General features: G+C 52.4%; 1 protein-coding gene across 2 annotated transcripts in view; it reads right to left on the bottom strand.

The window, feature by feature from the left end:
- Positions 1 to 1,341: 1,341 nt before the first annotated feature.
- The window catches only part of GALNT16 (polypeptide N-acetylgalactosaminyltransferase 16), a 100,574-nt gene continuing 82,032 nt past the window's right edge, over positions 1,342 to 19,883 (bottom strand). Inside the window, exons 10-15 of one of the 2 annotated variants that reach the window (XM_082619466.1) lie at positions 15,981 to 16,107; positions 14,440 to 14,532; positions 12,962 to 13,045; positions 7,725 to 7,866; positions 6,922 to 7,044; positions 1,342 to 3,557 (exon numbers count right to left, since the gene is read on the bottom strand). In XM_082619466.1, the coding sequence (XP_082475592.1) occupies positions 3,420 to 3,557; positions 6,922 to 7,044; positions 7,725 to 7,866; positions 12,962 to 13,045; positions 14,440 to 14,532; positions 15,981 to 16,107 (707 nt within the window). In that variant the 3' untranslated portion in view covers positions 1,342 to 3,419. Of the gene's footprint in view, positions 3,558 to 6,921; positions 7,045 to 7,724; positions 7,867 to 11,730; positions 11,948 to 12,961; positions 13,046 to 14,439; positions 14,533 to 15,980; positions 16,108 to 19,883 lie in introns of those variants that run through there. The other variant, XM_082619467.1, reaches the window with a different exon arrangement.

Below are 19,883 nucleotides of genomic sequence, written 5' to 3'. Positions count from 1 at the left end.
TGAAGTTGTGGACATTGTGCACTCCAGCCCTTCCTCTCCAGGTTTTTCTTTTTCTGTCCCATGGTGGGAGAGGACCACACCCCTTCAGCGCCGGAAGACATCCTCCCCGGGCCTGGGGGTGCCAGACCCCCGGCAGGACAGAGATGTTGCCTGGGTTATATTCTCCCAACTGTGAGTGGGGAGACCCATACCGAGGGGCCGGGAGGAGTCTTTGTGAAGGCAAGTCACAGATGCCCAGGGACAGGGGACCCCCCTCCCTGCTTGACACATGGGAGGTCGGCCCCATGCAGACACCCTTCCCGCCCTCCCCTTCCCATGTGCTCTGGAAGACTCTCTTCTGCCGCATTAGGGTTACGTAAGGCCCAAGGCCATGGTTAATTGCCAGCCCCAGGGCTTTTGCTGATTCCTCCAGGGGCTGGCTAAGGGCAAAGAGTCTTAGTTCCCAGGAAAAAACGGGGGGTGAGAGAGAGAATGGGCCTCTGGAGAGGTAGGCTTGGAGGAGGGCAAGAGAGAGCATGACTCAGGAGAAGCCAGCACCAGAGCCCTTCAGTGAAAATAGATGCCAGGTGGAAAGCTGGCTCAGCCTGGCCGGGAAAGAGGCCCGAGAACGCGGCAGGCAGTGCGCTGTGCTCCTTGAAAGGACGGATGGACAGACAGACTCTGCAGCCACGTCGTGTGCTCGGAACTGTCACCAGCCAGGGCTTTGCTCCGGGCCCCTCAGGCCTGGTGGTCAGTTCTGGAGAAGCCCGTATGAGCAGCCCTGAGGCCAGGCGGGTGCGGGGGTGGGAACGGCAGTGTTCAGAGAGACCTAGTGGCGCGCTGGCCTGCCCACGACAGTTCATGTGCGCACCGAGGCAGTGCTTATTTTTACCTGGGTAGGTTCAGCTTCTGATCACAGAAATAGTGGGGCTTTCCATTGGTTTCCATGGAAACATTAGAGCATCTGCTACCCCATCAAACAAGGCTAGGCTGGTAGGGCTCTTTCTGGAATTACTTTGCTATTTCTACCTAGGAAAATCGTCCCACCTGCATTTTTACCACTGCTGTCTTGTGTGGCAGAGGAAAGGAACAGCAGTTCAGAGGGACCAGGCTAGTGCCTGGGAGCCTGGGCTCTGGTCCCAGCTTGCCCCACCTGATGGCTCCCCCGCAGAGCAGCCAGCCTGTCGTCAGGAGTGCCTGGGGTCAGGAGTGCCTGGGGTTGTATGGGGGGCACGTGGGCCGAGGAGCAAGCTACCAGGTGCAGGAGGGGTGCGAGCTGAGCATGCTCAGTTTCAATTTTCCAGAATAGAGGGAGGGTGGCACTGAAGGCCTTGGCTCTGGAGTCAGAAAGGAAGGCGCTGGTGCACGTGTGCATGTGAGAAGTGGCTTTATTCCAGGAGTTTTTCATAAAGACGAGGTCCTCAGGGGCAGCGAGTGGCACATGCTTTGGTCAGGAAGAGGAAAAGCAAAACAGAATAGGGCTGAGTCCCAAAGGACAGCTGACAAGTGCTGAGCCTGGTTTGATCACAGGAAAGGAGGGGGCCCTCCCAAAGGCTCTCTGAGCAGCGGTCCTCTTACATTCATTGAGAGATGCCCGTGTTCCCTGTCCCCAGAGGTCCACACTACCCACTGGGGTGGAAACGCACAAGGGAGATGGCGGTGGATGAAACATCACACAGAGGATGGGAGAAGTGTTGCCCTGGGGGCCAAGGGCTCCGTGCTGGGGAGCGCAGGGGTTCAGGCTGGGGCACAGAAGCACTGCTGAGAGCACGCCAGCGAGAGCCAGGAGGTGAGAGGAAGCCACTGAGAGCCCTCCAGGGTGGGTGTAGGCACCATGGCCCCAAGGGCTGCATGGAGAGAGCAGGACCACAGCAGTTGAGGCACAGCAGGGAGGGGGAGGGGCATGGCAGCTCGTGACTGGTAGCTCCAACCCAGAGCAGAAGTTCGGACCATTTGGCGATCAGGGACCTCTGTAAGAAGCTGGGGAAATCCACGGACCCTCTCCCCAGGAAAATGCATATATGCACACAATGCAATATTTGGGGGACCATTTCAGGACATTCCTAGGCCTTCTGGAATCCATGAACTCCTTAGGGGTACCAGGCTGATTTGCTTTGGGTGGGAGACCCACCAGGGTTCCTGGTACCACCAGTCTTTTCCCTAAGATCACACTGCCTGAGCCAGTGAGGCGGGGGTGGGGGGGGGAGAGGAACGTGGGAAACAGCAGACGCGGTTCCAAAACCAGGCCCTGGGGGAGGGGAGAGACTCCCAGTGGTTGTGAGAAGGAACTGGGAGCTCTGCACAAACTGGGGCCTCCAGCCAGCCTCCAGGCCACTGCAGCAGCCGAGCCCCAAGGGCCTCCCTCCTGCAGTGGGGAGGGGTGAGGACAAGTACCAGCCTGGATGGCTTAGCCCCCATGAGCTAGGGATGCTCCAGAATGGAGGTCCCGTTCTTGCCGCCCTGCCCCGGGCCCTGTAACACTGTATTTACAGAGGCAAGGGCTTTTGAGAAGGCAGGAGTCAAAAGCTAGGAGGGAGGATGGGGCTGTTCCGTGGTGTCTGTCCTTATGGGGTCCACACGGTACGACCGGGCAAGGGGCCAGGGCACCCGCTGGTCTTTAAGGCCCAAGGGAGAGGTCTTGTCCTGACACGTGTCCACATAGAAGTGGGGTCTGTTTAATAAACTGTGTCCTGAGGCTGCCCCTGGAGATCCCCCTTCAGCCCCTTGCTGAGGCGTGGGAACCAGAGTGCAGGACCGGAGGCACCGGCCCTGGGGGTGGTACGTGTGGGGGGAATCAGGTCCCCAGGGAGAGACCCAGTCTTTTCAGTGCTACGCTGCTCTTCCGTCCTCGTCTTTCTGCACATCACCCATCCTCTGCCCTGGATCCTATCCCTCCCGCCCCCAACCCAGCACCTGCCTGGGACAGGCCACTGAGCTGCTCACCTCTTGCTGTTCTCCACCTGCCCCGCAGGCCGCCCCTTCCTCCGCCTTCAGCCTGCCCCCCGTCCACACTGCCCACATTCTCCTCTCGTGCCCGATCCCACAGGCAGACCCCTGGCCCAGCGGGGCCCGTGTGGGCTGCGGTCCTTGTTCTCCCCAGCCAACAAGGTGAGGCTCCCAACCACTGTCCAGACCTCGGGAGGGTGAAGGGAGGTAACAAAGGGCCAGGGCTCCTGCCCAGTCTCTGCCCAGGAGCAGTCCAGCATCCTGACCAGCTCCTCTCCCCAGGCAAGGCCGGGGTGGCGGCCAGGGCAGCAGGGCATCACCCTGCGTCCTCCCCGTACAAGCTCTGGAGAATCGTGTGTCATGGCAGTGGTGTTTGCTGATGATTCCGGCAGAAATGTGAGGAGATGGAAACGGCCCGCTTTACACTCCCCCACCCTAACCCCCTTCCGGTCCCAAAGTCTCATGCAAAAGGTACAGGAGGGCCCAGGCTACGGTCATGTGTGCGGCAACAGCTGCCACTGCTGGGCTGGGATGTCAGCCTGGCACTTGCTGGTCACCAGCTGGGTGGTCTTGGCCTCCAGGCAGAGGCCGCTGACTGAATGCTGGATGAAAGAGGCTTTTCTCCTCCATCGCTGTGGGGAGAGGCAGGAAAGGAGGGGAAAGAGAAAACAATGATGAATAATAATCATAATGTTCATCCCTTCATTACACGTGTATGTAAGCGGCCCTAGGACACACCCCCATTTAAATGGTCTGTGTGTCCCTTACAGAAGAGGTGCCCACACCCCACATGCAAGCCTGAAGCCTGTTCCTCCTGAACGCTCTGGCTTCTGTAGGCTGGCATGAAGAAGTCACAGTCTAGGCCAGAGGCCCATGGGCTGAGTCTAGCCCAGAGATGTATGTTGTCTGGCCTGCACGTGCTTATTTAAAACTTGGCTTAGTTGTCGCATAAAAACCTGCATTTCCAGCTTCCCTTTAGACATGGGCCTGGTTTCTTTGGTGGCATCAGGTGGTTGTGGCTGCAGACCTGCTCTCTGCTAATCAGCCTAGTTCCTGTTCACCATAGTCCCACCTGGGCCCGACTTTTCTCCTCTAGGGCTTCCCCACTAGCACTCTGTAGGCCCTTGAGTTTGAGTCCTGGACTAGGTGAATCTTTTACTCCTTCAAACAAGATTTCTTCTTCCTGCAGCTCTAAGCTTCTGCCTGTAGCTGTGCAGCCGGTTACCTACACCCTTTAATGGGAACTGGTCGCCATCCCTACAGAGATGAAGAGTGATGGGATGGTGAGGGCCCTTGAGTCCCCCTATCAGTCATGAAGGGGCTCCTGAGGCAGTGCCTTCACCTCCTGGTGCCTCCCCTGCCCCAAGCTTCACAAGGGGGACAAGAGTTGCTCCTGTAGACCATTTTGGAAGTGGCTGGATGGAGGATGGAGTGTGGTTTGGAGAAGGGATGAGAGGCTGAGACCCCAGGTTTCGAGGCTCAGGGAAAAGTACAGGGAGACAGGTCTATTTTTGGTTTCTCTCCTATTTCCCTCCCTTGCATCCATAGCCCCTCTTCCTATATCTACCTCGCCCTCTGTCCTCTGAAGAAGTGGGGAATGCTGGAGCCGCAGGGCTCTGAGGGGGACGGGCCCTGTTCTCACTGGAGCAACTGGGAGAAGGGAGATGGGCGGCACCAGCTGCAGGGCCAGGGCTGGGGCAGCAGGGGAACGTGGGGTGGCCAGAGAAGGGAACCAACTGGGAGATGCAAACAGGGTGGAAGGCAGCGAGGGGGCGTGCTACAGAGCCCAGATTCCCCTTAGGAATGCGGGGCTGAGAACCAGTCTCTCTGGCCCACGTGGTCCCAGCAGAGAGGGCTTCCTGGCTTAAAGGTCCTGGGCAGTGGGCAGGATAGGGCCTTTGGTCCCTCTGGAACTCACAGCATCCTACTGCCTTGCGCTCTTCCAGTCTCTGACCTCCTGGGAAGGGTTGGCCACACACTCCCCAGCTGGGCACTGCTGGGCCACACCCTTCTTTTATCCTTACGGCCAATGTGATCTGCACCTACCTTGACACAAGGTAGACACCCAGCGCAGTTTTATGAAGAACGAATGCATGGGTGAATGAATGAATCACCCAGTCATGAGGAAGTGCTCTGCAAATCACGGGATCCTCACTTCCTACCGGTGCCATCCGGCACGGTCTCGGGGTCTCCCGACTCTCCTGGCCATTATGTTCTGGCCTGGCCAGGGGAACAATATCACCTCACAGCGCTCTCCCATCGCCACAGTCTCGGTTCTTGCAGATTCCTTCTAAGGCAGACGGGGAGGGAGCCCCTCATTTTGTAAGTGAGGAGACTGAGGCTCAGAGAGGTGAGGGGGGGTGACGGAGCTAGGACCTGCCGACGCCATCCCAGCAGCTCTATACACAGGTATCTCTCCCATGACTGATACCCAGGTGGCCTCAGAAACGGGGCCAAAGGGGGACCAGGAAGGGAGGCCTAGATTTGAGAAGGCACCGTCAGTGAGAGCTGCTCACCCTGTCCTCCTGGAAGAGAGGGCTCAGCTGTTGGGGCCCCTGCAGGATTTGCAGGAGCAGAAGGAATGGGGCCAAAGGAGATTCCTAGGAGCCCCGGGTCGGTGTGAAGGGGAAAGTGGATGCTGCAGCTCCAGAGAAGTATTTGAGTGGTGGCTGCCCTGGGAGCTACTTCCCTGACTTTGGCCTCAGCAAGGATGGGGTTGGGAGTGGGCTCAAGGCCTGACCCTCAGAGAGGCCGGTACTCCAGGTAAAGGGGAGCCTGGGGACCCACCTAACTGCAGGGCAGGGGCAGAGGGCAGGCAGGACAAGCTGCAGCGTCCCAGCCAGGAAGTGCTTCAGATGTGTCCCGCAGGCCCAGCGAGCAGGCCTTGGCACACAAAGCTCACTCACACACACACACACACACACACACACGCGCGCGCGCGCGCGCACACACACACACACACACACACACACACACGCTGAAGGGAGAGGAAGGAAGGATCCGGCTGCTTTTCCAGAATAAAATAGCAAACTGCCAGTCATCCCTAAAGAAAGAGCCGACCCAGGCAACAGCAAAGGGGTGGGAGGAAACCCGGTGGCTGAATCAAAAAGCCAGGCACTCTTCTGCCCCTTGCACTGCCCTGCGGGCTGGCCAGGCTCAGGCACAGTGGGAGCTCCCAAGAAGGTGTGGGCAGAGGAAGGACTGGACCAGAACTCTGGCCTTGTGTCCATTCCCAGGCAGAGGGGCAGCCCTCCCAGCCAGGAATGGAGTGGGGCTGACTGTCACTGGCTGCTATGTGCCCTGAGCATCTTCTTCCTCAACAGGCAGGCCTGACCTGTCTCCCAGGATTAATGAAAATAGGGCAGGTGAGAGTGTTTGACAAATGGAAAAGGCAGTGCTCACGTGAGGCCGGCATGCCAGCTTGGAAAACACTGTGGCTGGATCTCAGTTTCCCCAGTCAGCCAGCAGTCAAGAAATACTTACTGAGCACCTACTATGTGCTGGGGCAAGACTGTGGGCTTAGGAGTCATGCTGACCTGGGCTTGAACCTCAGTTCCACCCCTTCCCAACTATGTGATCTGATATGTTTCTTAAATTCAGTGAGCCTCAGTTTTCTCACCTCTAAAATGGGGTTAGTACTAGGGCCCACGGTGCTGGATTGCTGGGAGAATTAGATGAGATGACCTATGTAAAACCCCTAGCACAGGTTCTCAGTAAAAGCTCACATTTATTCTGGCTGTGCTGGTTGTCAGGGGCTAGGGATACAGTGTTGACAAGATAAATAGTCCCTGCCCGCATGGAGCCACAGGATGCAGGATGGACATTTAACAACTACTTACCATACTTCCTCATGAGGAAAACAATAGACTTGACCTGGATACTGGCTTAGGTCCCCCAAATCCTCACTCTGGAGGGCTTATTTGAGTCTGTATGTCAAACCCGCACTGTGTTCTCCGGGGCTGCCGCCATCCCGTGCCTATGGGCGAGAAGGCTTACCTGCCTGCCTTCTCTCGGGTTGCACGCCTGCAGTATGACCAGGGACCCGGGGGAGATGGAGGTGGAAGTGGCAGCCAGGCACTTCCCCTGCTGCTGGATGAGATGGTCACTGAACAGCCACGCCTGCAAGACAGGGAGCAGAAAGGCCAAGTCCAAAAGTACAGCAACGGATGGATGGATAGATGGGTAGATAGAGCAAATACACTGTTTATTTTGGTAAAATTTTCTACAAATACTAGGGATGGGTGTATGGGTAATCACTGTACAATTCTTTCAACTTTTCTCTGTTTGAAATTTTTCATAATAAAATATTGGGGTGGGGGAGCTTAGCTGGAGCTAGCCAGAGGATGTATGAAGGGATGCTCAGGGGATGGGGAGAAAGACAGGACATGGGAGCAGGGCAGCCAGGGAGCCAGTCCACGCCGGGGTCTCCATGACCTGCTCTAGTTCGACATGGTGCATCAACACTCATGTTGTGCACGTGTGTACATAGGAGTCCTGGATGCCCTGTATATACAGGCGGACCACAGCTGCATCCCAGGAGAGAACTGGGCTCTGTTTGGGCAGCATTTCTCCCTCTGCAAGGAGGAAGCAGGCGGTGCCCATAGGGCGACTGTGTGACAGGCTACAAAGGCGACCGAGTATGGTGGGAGCAGACCCAAGGAGCAGAGTGGGAGGGGACAGCTTGCAGGGTCCTTGGGAAAGTGGGTTTGTGGAAGGTGTAGGCAGAGGGAAGATGAGAACAGGCAGAGGGAGGCCCCCACCCGTGCCCGGTCCTGACCTGGGGGCCCTAAGCCACCTACCTGGGCCGCCGGCGGGCTCTTGGCAGACCCTCTGCAGGTCCCCATGCTGAGCAGGAAGTCACCAGCCGTGTCCTGGCCCTGCGATTCTAAGCAATTAGCCCCCTGCTTAATGATGCCAGGGAGCACTTCCTTCACGGGGACGCTGAGAGAAAAGGCAGCAGTCAGGCTTGTCCTCTGCCCTCCCCAGGCTTGCCCACACTTACCCAGAGGGCAGCGCCCTGCCAGCTCTCTGGGCACCCAGGTGTCCGTGGGGAGGGGAGCCGGGGAGCAGGCCTGGCAGCAGAGGGAGATGAGCAGGGGTGCCTCTGGGAAGACTGGGCCTCGCCCTACTGGGTTCTGGGCAGCTCTGGGAGCCCCAGGGACTGCCCTGGAGGCCAGGCCTGAGAGGGTTCAAACCAGAAACCAGGGCTCTCCAGCCCAGAAAGAGGACAGGCTGGGGAGAGGCTGAGGCCCAAATGTGGGCTCAATAAACAACCTCGAAATGACAGGGAAGGGGTCACTTTGAAGAGGCAAATGTAAAATAGACAAATATGAAAATGTGTTCAATCTCACCAACGATTAAAGAAATACATATTAGAGAGGTACCACTGTTTGTTTACCATATGTGTATATATATGTGTGTGTGTTTATATAATTTATTTACATAAAATAATACATTTATATATTTAAGTGTATGTGTGTATATCTATGTATATATACACACATATACATATATATATATATATATATACATATATATATATTTAAATATCACTACCTAGTGTTGGCAATAGCTGTGGGATTGGGTGAGAACATAAACTGGCCCACCTTTTCTGGAGGGCAGTGTGGTATTACGTATCAAAAGCCTTAAAAATGTGCACACCTTTGTCCCACTTCCAGTAACTTTGTATCCTAGGGCAATAATTAAAGATGTGTGCAGAGATTTAGTTTAAAAGATATTCATTCAGAGTGACTGCTTATAGTGAAAACATGGGAAATTCCTAGATATCCAACAATAGGGGATGGGCTAAGTAAATTCTGATTCATCTGTAGGATGGAAAAAAACTTTAGCCATTAAAAATGACTCTGGTAATGTGGGAAAGTGTTCAAAACATACAGTTAAGTAAAACAGGCATGTTTCAAAATAGTGTATTATTAAAACATTTTATATGCACAGGAAAAATATGCTTAAACACACACACAGATATACAACACATGGTCTTACCCTGTGGGTAATAAACCTAACGGAGATGCTGGCCCCAGCTGACGTGGGCTGGTATTCCTGGGTTTAGAAGGTTATACACGCACTTGGCTTACGGACCCACAGGGTGTGATGGGGAACCAGGAGGGCTCAGAGTCTGAGCACATGCTAATCCTATCTGCCTCTGTTACCTCTGTCAGGAAGAGAACCTGGGCGGGGGTCATGGATCAGAACATTTCCGGCACTCTCTTGTCTCATGTGGACATCCTGCAGGACCTCGACCAAACCACGTCTTGGAACCCCCCGGATTCCCAGAACCTACCCGCTCTCACAGAGCCTCAAGGAGAGCCTTTCACTTTCCCTCCACACTACCGGTGGCAGTGCCCCTTCAGAACCCCACACCCCCTTGTAAGAGGTCGTGCAGTTCTAGAACAGAGGCTGCAAACTGTTGGCCCCTAAGCTGAATCTGGCCCTGGACAGGTTTTTTTCTGACCTGCACAGTGTGATTATTGGTGCTTTTAATTAGTTGGCAGTATTTTAAGATTTCAAGTTTACACAGAAAAATCCAGCTTCCTTTTTTTTTTGAACTTTAGAATTTTTTTCTGAATTTTATTTATTTTTTTATACAGGTTTTTATTAGTTATCCATTTTATACATATTAGTGTATATATGTCAATCTCAGTCTCCCAATTCATCACACCAAAAATCCAGCTTCTTTGGAAAACATAGGAAGGTCAGGCTGCCACACCGAACTTGCATTCCAGCACGGCAGTAACACGCTGTCATGAGCAGCAGCTGCCCCCTTATGGGTGGAGCTTGTGCATTTCAGTTTGCCACAGTCCCCTCCACCCCTTACTGTCATCCCCACCCAGTTGACTTATTGACATTGCCTGTCTGATCACTGTAGGATTTAAGTTTGCAACCTGCTAGGTGCAAGGCTGTTGGGAGGCAAAAGCTCCACCCCCTCTGCTTCATCCAGGGGCAACGTGTTATACTTCCCCTCTATACAGAGACAAGGTCCTGTGGGAGCCTCTTTGAGAAGCCAAGGTTGTTCCAGACCCTTCTCTTCTCTTCCCTTCCCTACCCGCTGTTGCTTAGGAAGATGTGCAAGATGATCAGTTTTCAGAGGTGAGGTGTGTACTGTCCAAGTGTGGCAATGTCACTGACAACAAAGGCCTGCCCACTGATGCTTATGCAGGAAACCCGGGGCTTGGGCAGCAATCTCAAGACCAGACGCAGCTCCTGAGGTGTCTGAGTGGTAGCAGCCCTGCAGCAGCTGGGATGGCCATCACCACCCTTCCTCTGCTCTCTGGCAGAGCCAGGCTAAGCTGTCCTATTTGTTGGTAGCCCTCTTAAGTCTGCATCTGCTTTCCTCTCTGTGGACCACTTCGAAGCTGGGCTGCCATTAGCCCTTATGATGCCTTTGTAGAAACAGCAACAGGCATCCCTTTCTTGAGACACTTTACTTCCATCTGTTAGAAGATCATCATAATATAGATGATTTTCTACATTATGAAAACAAAGACAAACAAGTCTTCTGTTAGAAGGCTTTTACTGCCATTTGCCAGGAATTGTAGTAATAAGTGTACAATACTGTGTGACCAGCACCCTTCAAATATGGTGTGCTTGTGCAATGCACAGCCTGCACAAGTGTTCCTGAGCACCCTAACAGAAGTAATACAGTAGCAATTGCTGAGGCTAGCCACAGAACTCTGATCTGGAAAAGCGGCAGCGCCGTAGCAGTACTGCAGGCTGCTAGGCAGGCCTAGGAAAGCAAAGGCCTCTCCGTTCAGCCTCCTAAGTTTCTCCACTGACCACCTGCAAGCGTGGCCCAACTATTAGGATCCTGTCTGGAGGAACATGGTATCATTTGGGCCTATAGATCTCCTTTCTAATTAACAACCTGATCCACTCCAGGCCCCTCTCCCTGAGAACTGAGGTAGAACATGAGGGAACAGACTAAGGATGAGGGGCTTCCCTGGTGGCGCAGTGGTTGAGAGTCCGCCTGCCAATGCAGGGGACACGGGTTCGTGCCCCGGTCCGGGAAGATCCCACATGCCGCGGAGAGGCTGGGCCCGTGAGCCATGGCCGCTGAGCCTGCGCGTCCGGAGCCTGTGCTCCGCAACGGGAGAGGCCACAACAGTGAGAGGCCCTCGTACCGCAAACAAACAAACAAACAAACAAAAAAACAGACCGAGGATGAGTAAACTGGATAGGAATGAGCTGCAATTTCTACCTTAACAACAAAAAATCATTTTTAAACGTCCACACAGTGACAAAACAAACGGAAGAGGACTTATGCTCCTCATATCACACGGCTGGTTTCATCCACTCTCCTGTCTTTGTGAAAGATCCAGACTTATGGTAGTTATAAACTACCTCTGCCTCTTGGTCCCCAGGGGATGACATGGGACACTGCGTGGGGACTGGGGTGTGGGGAGGAGAGGCACATCCCCGATCCTCCCAACTCTTCCCCCAGCTCCCCAGCTCCTGTCTGAGGCCTGGAGTCCATGACTCCAACCGGATAGCATGAACTCTGACAGAACATAAAGAAAGACTATGCTTTTTTCCCTCAGAAATGACATGTCTGAATGAAACTGTCCCCTTAAAAGTGGCCACTTGAGGAAGCTGTTCATTTATTACAAGTTTGTAAATTAATGTTCTTCCATGCACAGCCATCATCTGGGGAGCTGGGGTTATCCAGGCTGCCAACTTTTTCCAAGGATGCTGCCGCTGCTCAGACCCTTTGGGAATTCCTTGAACATTGCTTGCAGAGTCAGTTTATCCTTGTCACTTGTTTCAATCTTGTCACCCTGTATTTGGGACCCAGGATTGTATTATCTGGGTTAATCAACCAGCTTACTCACTGGACTTGGCTACAACTTAACTACGGCTGTTTTCCAAAAATCAAATCTGCCCTTGAAGGACAAAGATTTGCCTCCTTGGAGGATCTGCAGGCTCTGAGAGATGGAGTGTTCTGGAAAGCCATGACAGCATCCTTGGGAGACAGCAGTGGAATAACCCGTTCCCCGAGGTGACATTTCTAGAAGAGAGAATGCTAATTTCAAAGTTATTACTGAAGCTTATTGACTATGCAATTTATTCAGTTAAAAATATGTATCGAGTGCCCATTTTGAGACAGGCACTGTTCTAGGGGCTGGAGATAAGGCAGTGAACAAAACAGATAAACACCTCTACTCTCACGAAGCTTCCTGTCAAGTGTGGGGAGATGACAATAAAAGTAATTGGCCACATATATGCTGAATGACAATAAGGGTGACAGGAAAATAAGCAGGGAATGCTGGGGAAGGTGCGGTCGGCCAATGCAGAGTTCGGGGGAGCCTCACGCAGCGCGCACAGCTGAGTCAAGACCTGGAGGATGTGAGGAATGATGTAGCCAGGATGCTGAGAGGGATTTTGAAATGAGGAAAAAAAGAATCAGCTCTGCCCTCCCCACCCCTGTCATTACAGCTACTGCCCACCGTCCTGTAGCCCACACACATACACCATTTGCATGTTGCTTCCTCATTTGCTGGAGCAAACATTTCCCCATGTTTTTTCACAGTTTATGATTATAACATTAATTGACACATATTTGTTTAGATCGACGCATCATGATGCACTAAACCCAGGCCCTATCATTAGTTTTTTCTCGACTTTTTCACAGCAGAGAAGCCTACAGTGGACATTTATTTGTCAACAGGTTTTTTGCCTTGGTTGCTTTATTTCCTTAGGATAAACTCCCAGAAGGAAGAGAGGAGAGTCAAAGGAAATGAGTGTTTCTGCAGCCTTTGCTACACAATGCATTGTTGTTGTCCGAAGGGGACAATGCCCATTTCTAGCTCTAAGGCCCAGTCTGTTAAACTTTGGTTCCTACCACACCTCACTCTTAACTCCTGGTAACCTCCTCCTGGTTCCTCCAGACCCTTCACAGGACAACAAACACCGACAGCTAGAAATAGCCAGATTGCCTGGGCTGAGGAGAGATCAGGGTGAAGGGTCCCCAAGCTGCTGGCCCCCACCCAGGCCAGATGCACGAGCTGAGGGCTGCACTCACGTGAGCTCTGGGTAGACATTATCCAGGTACCAGCGGAAGGACTTGCAGTTCATCTTCTTCCTCTGCTCGATCCGCGTGGCCACGCTGGAGGAGAAGGCAATGCTCAGCGGGCGTGAGAAGGCCCGGGAGGCCGGCCCCCTCTTTCCACCTACCCCAAGGGAGCTAGGGCCAGGAGCTGTCCAAGGCTGCCTTCCAGCCTTGGTCTCTGCCTTAAGTCATTCTCTGACCTGCAAGCTCGTCCCAGGGTTCCTGGCCACGCCTTATTTCTCTCCTCAAATTCCTGCTCACCTTTCAGGATCTGCCCAGCCCACGGAGGCCAGGCTTTAATCTCGGCTTCTTACTCCTTGAGACCTCAAGTGAGGACACCACTATCTGGTCCTTATTTTCACAGAGAGAGCAGAGCCTTAATGAACTAGAAGGTTTCCTTTCCTGCTTTCCAGTTGAGCAGAAAGTGTCTACCAACAAGAAAACCACGCTTTAAACATCTTTCCAAAAAGTTGGCAAATAAAAACCATCTGATGTGTCCATGGACACCTTCCTCAGCTCCACTGACCATAATGGCCACTGACAGATGACCCTCACCGCCTCTCTGAGCCTGTTTGTTCTCAGTAAAGTGGGGACACAACCATCTACCTCCAGAGGTTTTTGTGAGAATCAAATGAATAAAGGGGACATAAGTGCCTAGCACAGGGTAGGTCCTCAGTAGATGTTACTTCCCCACTAAAAGAAATAGTGACATAACTTCTTTTTTTAAACTTTTTTTTTTAAGGGATAGATACAAACAAATAGAGGGAGATTCACTGATGATCGCTAATATGTTTTCAAACATATCTGACCACAACATTAAGTAAGAAATAAATACATTGTGACCAAGTATACCCATGGGCATATATGGCTACAAACATACAACCAAAATAGGAGTTTTCACAAAACAATATCTATCCATAACTGCAATCAACTGTTATTTTCTGTTCTGTTCTGTACTCATCTGTAATATTCTAGTTCTCTATCGTTAAAAAAAAAAATACTGGTCACGACTCTCTAAATTGATTTCACAACGAATCCACATTTTGAAAATGCTTAACTAGACTGTAGTCATAACAGTCCAGGGCAGAAAAATAAGCTAACAGATCACTGTCAGATTTTGAACAGCAAGGGGTGGAGCCAAAACCCCGAGTGTTTTCTTCAGAGAGCCATCCTTAATCACTTGCACAGATGTCTGTCCTGCAGGCAGCTTGTGGACCGGCAGTGCTCGCATAAGCGAGCCCTCCCTGGTTATTTCTCCCTATGAAGCTGCATCCTCCTCAAGGACCGGAATCTTGTCTCTGAGTCGTATACCCTACAGGCCCGTTAGAGCCCAGCGGCCTGGGGCAGCTCAGTTGCTAAGGAGACGCTGAGCGCTTCCCTGGTGTACACACAATTTTGTATTTTGCTAAGGTTGTGGAGGGAGGCCAAGGGGGGCTGGGAGAGGGGCCCACCTGCCGAAGGCCTTCCCTATGGCCGAGGGCCGGGCCTCGTAGTAATACTGCTTGTATTCATCCATCCACACCTCTGCAGTGCGCTTGGTATTCCTAAAAGGGTAGGAAGGAGCAAAATAAGGTCACCAGGGTGGTGACAGAGTCAGGGTTGGGATCAAGATCAGCTCTGTGCAGTACAGGGTGCGGAGACAGGGGTGCACGCGAAAGAATACTGAGTGGGGTGGTATCAATGAGAACAGTCTTTTTGGAGGACAATCTGTCAGCATCCATCAACTCTGTGGGTATGGATACTCTTTGACACTCCACTTTGAGGAATTTATTCTACCAGAATACCAGCGTGTGGGCAAAGGGACATGTACGAGAATACTTGTGTCATGAAACATCTGTGACAACCTAAATGCCCATCAAGAGGAGAATAATGAACTACGTCCACATGATGGAGTACTAGGCAGCCTCAGGTTAGTACATACTGACGCTGAAGGATGTCTACAATTTAGTGTGGAGTGGCGGAAAAGCATGCTGCAGAAAAATCATGCAGTGCGACCCCATTTATATAAAAAACACAAAAAGAATAGACACATGTATATGTATAAATGAATCACTTTGCTGTACACCTGAAACTAACACAACATTGTTAATCAACTATACTCCAATACAAAATAAAAAGTTAAAAAATGTAAAAAAACACCCCACAAACGCATGCATCTCTATACAGAAACTATATATATATGAAAATAAATTAAAAGACCTGAAATGATGGGCTAGAAATCTATTAGCAGTAGTTACTTTTGGAGAGACAAGTGGATAGGAGTAAGGCTGGGTGAAAGGGACTTTCATTTTTTTCTATGTGGTATAAAGAGTAAAAATTATAATGTATAACATACTATATGTACAGATATATAATATATATGATATAGTTTGAATTTTTACAGTAAACATCTATCACTTTTACAAGTATAAAAACAATTAAAATGGGATAAGGGGAAGCAAAACAAAGATAGGCCATTTGATGAGCTAGACCTGGGGAGCCACCGCTGGCAACAAGGGAGCCTGAGAAGCTGAAGACTCATCCTTGGGAGGGGAGTGCTCATGACGCTCCTCCCACCCTCCCCTTGCCACCAGCATCAGGGGGGCAGGCGATGGGAGTGGTCTTCTAGGACCCTGCCCACTGCCCCTCAAGATGAAGTGCACACTGTGACTGGGGACACGGACGGGCAGACGCTGACCAAGTCAGGGTCAGGACATGGCGTCTATGACCAGTACTTGGGACCCAGTGAGTGGAGGGCAGCTTCCAGTTGGTCATTTGGCTGGTTTTCCAAGGCCCTCATGGACAAGGACAGTCAAAACAAGAGAGGCCTGGTGGAGACACTCCCAGCCTCATCCTTCCAGCCTGAAAGTACCGGGATCCCAGAATGGGGGGCAAATGGGGAAACCAAGGCCCAGAAAGGTGGTGTAGCTACCCACAGTCCCTTGGGTAACTGACAGGGCTGGGGTCTAGGTGTCCTAGCTCTTAGCGCGGTGCTCTTTGCACCGTGACCTACCTGATGTAGGTGAGGGCGTTGCCCTCAGGAAAGTTGTAGGGGTGCCGTTTCCTGAAGACGTGACCCACCCGGCTGCAGGGCACGATCTCCAAACTCCCACCGCACATCCACACCCGGAAGGAGAGCTCTGCAGAGACGGCAGCCATCAGGATGGGAAGGAGCCACTTGGCAAGTCCCCACGGAGTGAAGGTGGGAAGGAGCTGGCTTCCCTTGCCTTTGGTGTCTCCTTGGAGGCATATGCTGGTGTCAGGGCTCCTGGGCCTGTTTACACGGGGTGCACCCACTCCTTGCATGTGTTCCTGACCTCTTCCTCCATGCGTGTGCATGCACACATCCCACACACACACACCCCCTCCTCACACACACTCCACACAGACACCACACACCCATCCCCCACACACATACCTCTACACACACATACCCGCTGGCATTTTTCTGGCTGGCCCAGACCTCCCTCATGGCCCCGGTGGTCTCCATTTACAGCTACCAGTGGCCCTACTGAGACATACTTCCTTTTGGTGGTGGTGTGACGCTGAACGAGCTTTCACAGATGACTGTGGTCCCTAGTAGTGCTGGGAGAGGCGAGCAGTGGCCATCCTGCCTCCCAGAAGGGGACGTCACACGTTGCCTACTCTGTTTTCCACTCAACAATCCTCACTTCCGGCAAGGACCCACCTCGGCAGCTGGCTGAACCTCTTCTGATTTTCTACTTTCTTTCATTTTAATCCTGAAGTTGGACACCCTTTGACATTAAAACACCTCCCTCCTGTCCCAGAAAATCCACAGCCCTTGTTTTTTTGTTTTTAATTAAAAAAAAAACAAAAACAAACAGAAAGACCATTTTTTTCATGAGTTCCAGCCTTGGTTCCTCTTCCTACCCCCCAGTTGGCTGTAAGGACACTTGTGGTCCCTGGCCAGGTCTGGGGGCTCTCATCTGGAGCAACTGCTCAGGGACCTCCCAGGGACTAGCAGAGTGGGGGGCGGAGGAGGCAGGACTAAGGCCCACGTCCTGGCCAGCCTCTGTGCACCAGGTGACTTCCCAGTGTGGTCCACGACTGGACGCCAGGCGTATCTGGACCCGCACCCAGCGTTGGCCCCGTTAATGGGCTTCCCCAGGTCTGCCCGCAAACGGCCAGGCCTCTGTCCTTCTCCTGGTCAGAGCCCTGCAGCTGGTTCGGCAACTGAGGTTTAGAACTGGGGACGGAAGATCTGCATCCTGGTACCATTTCTTCCAGATTAACTTTGTTACGCTAGTTAGGTCATTTCATCCCACATAGCCCATATTGTCCACATTACTATTACTTATTGTCATTTTTATCAACAAGGGCAACGACAGGGAATTCCCTGGTGGTCCGGTGGTTAGGACGCTGCGCTTTCACTGCCAAGGGTGCGGGCAGGTTCGATCCCCGGTCCGGGAACTAAGATCCCACAAGCTGCATGGCGCAGCCAAAAAAAAACAACAACGTGGCAACAACAAAAGCGGTAACTGTCATCCACTGACTGAGCACTCACTCTGTGCTCTTTATGGCTGATGTCTAATTCTCACAGCTACCATGTGGCATTGGGTGTTATGATCCCCATGTTTTTAATAAGGACTGTGAAGCTCAAAGATGTTAAATAACCTCTCCAAGGTCACCTCCACGCTCAGGTGCAGAACTGCAGTGTAAAGTTCACACTTTGTCCAGCAAGTCCCACTGTTTGAACCAGATCATGATCTGTCAGACGCCGTTGTAGAATCCCTTACACTCTAGCGGGGGGGAAACAGGAACTCAGTAAAAGAAGAAACCAAAATACAAGTAGACAAGAAAATGAATAGAATACTTCATCTGTGAAGCGGGTAGGAGACTGAAGCAGGTGAGTGGAGTTGGGGGTGAGGCTGCGGTTTTAATGAGGCTGATTAGGGATGTTCTCGATGGACGGGGCGGGGGGGACATTTGCGCCAAGGCCTGAAGGAGGTGAGGAGGAGGCACGTGACTCTTAGGGATGCGCGTATGGGGCAGAGGGACGAGCAAGGGCACAGAGCTAGAGGTAAGAGCTCGGTAGGCAGGAGTGGAGCGAGGTGTGGGGAGGGCAGGAGGGGCCGAGGGCGGGGCTGGCGGTGTGTGCTTGTGGGGGACGGGCAGGTGGTGTAAGGACTTCGGGTTTTGCTCTGAGTGATGCGGGAGCCCTTGCAGGGTCTTGAGCAGCTGAGTAACATGATCTGACTACCTTTTAAAAGGATCCCTAATGAGAATCCCAAGGTTTTCACGTTTGCCACCCTCACTCAAGGCGGCCTCTGGGTTCCGGCGATTGGCTCTCTCAGGGGAAACAGGACCGAGTCTCGGGTTGGGCATCTCCCTTCCTTCCACGAATGAACAGTTCTGAAAGGCCCAAAGCCATCAGTGACGAGTCTCCTGGCTCAAAACTGGTCCCAGCAGCTGAACGGCTGAGCACCACGGCTAGCCTAGGAATTTCTTTGAATTTTTTCGCAGAAACAAAACCCTCCCTAGAACCCCTGTGTGGTTCACCTTTCAATTCCCCAATCACTGAGCCCTGGCCTCAGGCAGAGTTTGAAGTTAGCTATTTGATCATTCACTTGTTTCTCCATCAGGCCCCAGCCTTAAAAAAAAAAAAAAAAAAAAAGAAGGAAGGAGAAAAGAAAAAGGCCTCTGGATGCAGCAGAGACCATTAGTTTCCCAGCCCTCTGAATCTTTACAGGAAACTGGATTTGCCAAAGCTCCCTTCAGGCTGAGATGGAGAACACAAAAGAGGTCACTTAGGCCCAAAATACATAAAAGGAGGTCAGAATGGAAGGGTCACTGCACCCCAGTTCCCAGAATTTACTCCTCTGAATGCCTGCCTGGAAACGGTTTCCAAGCGTAAGTTACAAAGGGGAGAAAATCCCATGCCTGTTTCCACTCCAGCTGGTCCTGAGTCGGAGCCCCACTGCCCATCTGTCCCACTGCCCCAGTCAGAGAGGGAAGAAAGACCTGGTCCTTGCCTCCCAGAAACACAGACTGACTTGGGTCACACCTCAGAACACTTAAGTGGCTCCTGTAAAGGGACTACCTACACCTGTCAGACGTGGAGTTTCTGGCTGAGATCTGGAAGGTGGCGTCTACCTCAGTTTGCCCATCTGTCAGATGGGTGAGATACCACCAGCCCTATTTACTTTGCAAAAAACCTGGCCAGGATGAAAAAGGAAGCAGTGGGAAAGGGCTCTGCAAAGGAATGACTGGGTCCACTGCCAGGGCAAGGACAGGCCTTTGTGTTTCACAAGCCTCAAGGTACCTGCCCCCACAAACCCTGCCCCACTCCTGGATCCCTGGGATTGATCGCCACCCTCCTCCACCACGCTCCTCATCTGGGAGGCTGCCTGTGTGGGCTGTACCCCTGGACTTCCTTCCTGTGTGAGGAAGTTCAGCCAGCAGGTCGGGGGAGAGTGAGGGTGGGTGTTTATTCCCTGACACCTTCCACCTGGCACAGTGGACTGGCTGCAGGTGTCCCAAGACCACAGCTACTGTCGGGGAGCACTCCCTCCCTGTCTTTCAGACCTGGGGGTGGCTACACCTCCCAGCAGTCACCAGCCCAGCCCTACCCTGGCCCTTGTGGTTCCCTGTAACTTGCCCACGCCGTGTAAATAGGCCCTTTTATAAACCCCCCTTAAACTACCCACATCAGATGTTCCATCTGTACCCAGCCTTTATCTCACCTGAACCTCACCAGCGACACTGGGGATTCACTGGCTCTTCCCTTTCCTTGTGGGGCTAAAGGGTTCCTATGGCCTCATAATAATAATAATGGCTGCCAGCATCTTCACCCCCCTCATCTCACTTTGTACTTATAACAGCCTCTTGGGGAAACTGAGGCCCAGAGAGGCTTTCACTTGCCCAGGGCCAAACAATTTATAGGTGGTAGGGCCAG

This window comes from Mesoplodon mirus (genome assembly GCF_964341445.2).
Source record: "Mesoplodon mirus genome assembly, chromosome: 4".
Lineage (NCBI taxonomy): Eukaryota > Metazoa > Chordata > Mammalia > Artiodactyla > Ziphiidae > Mesoplodon > Mesoplodon mirus.
The sequence above is the reverse complement of the archived record's forward strand: the minus strand, read 5'-3'. Positions and strand labels throughout refer to the sequence as shown.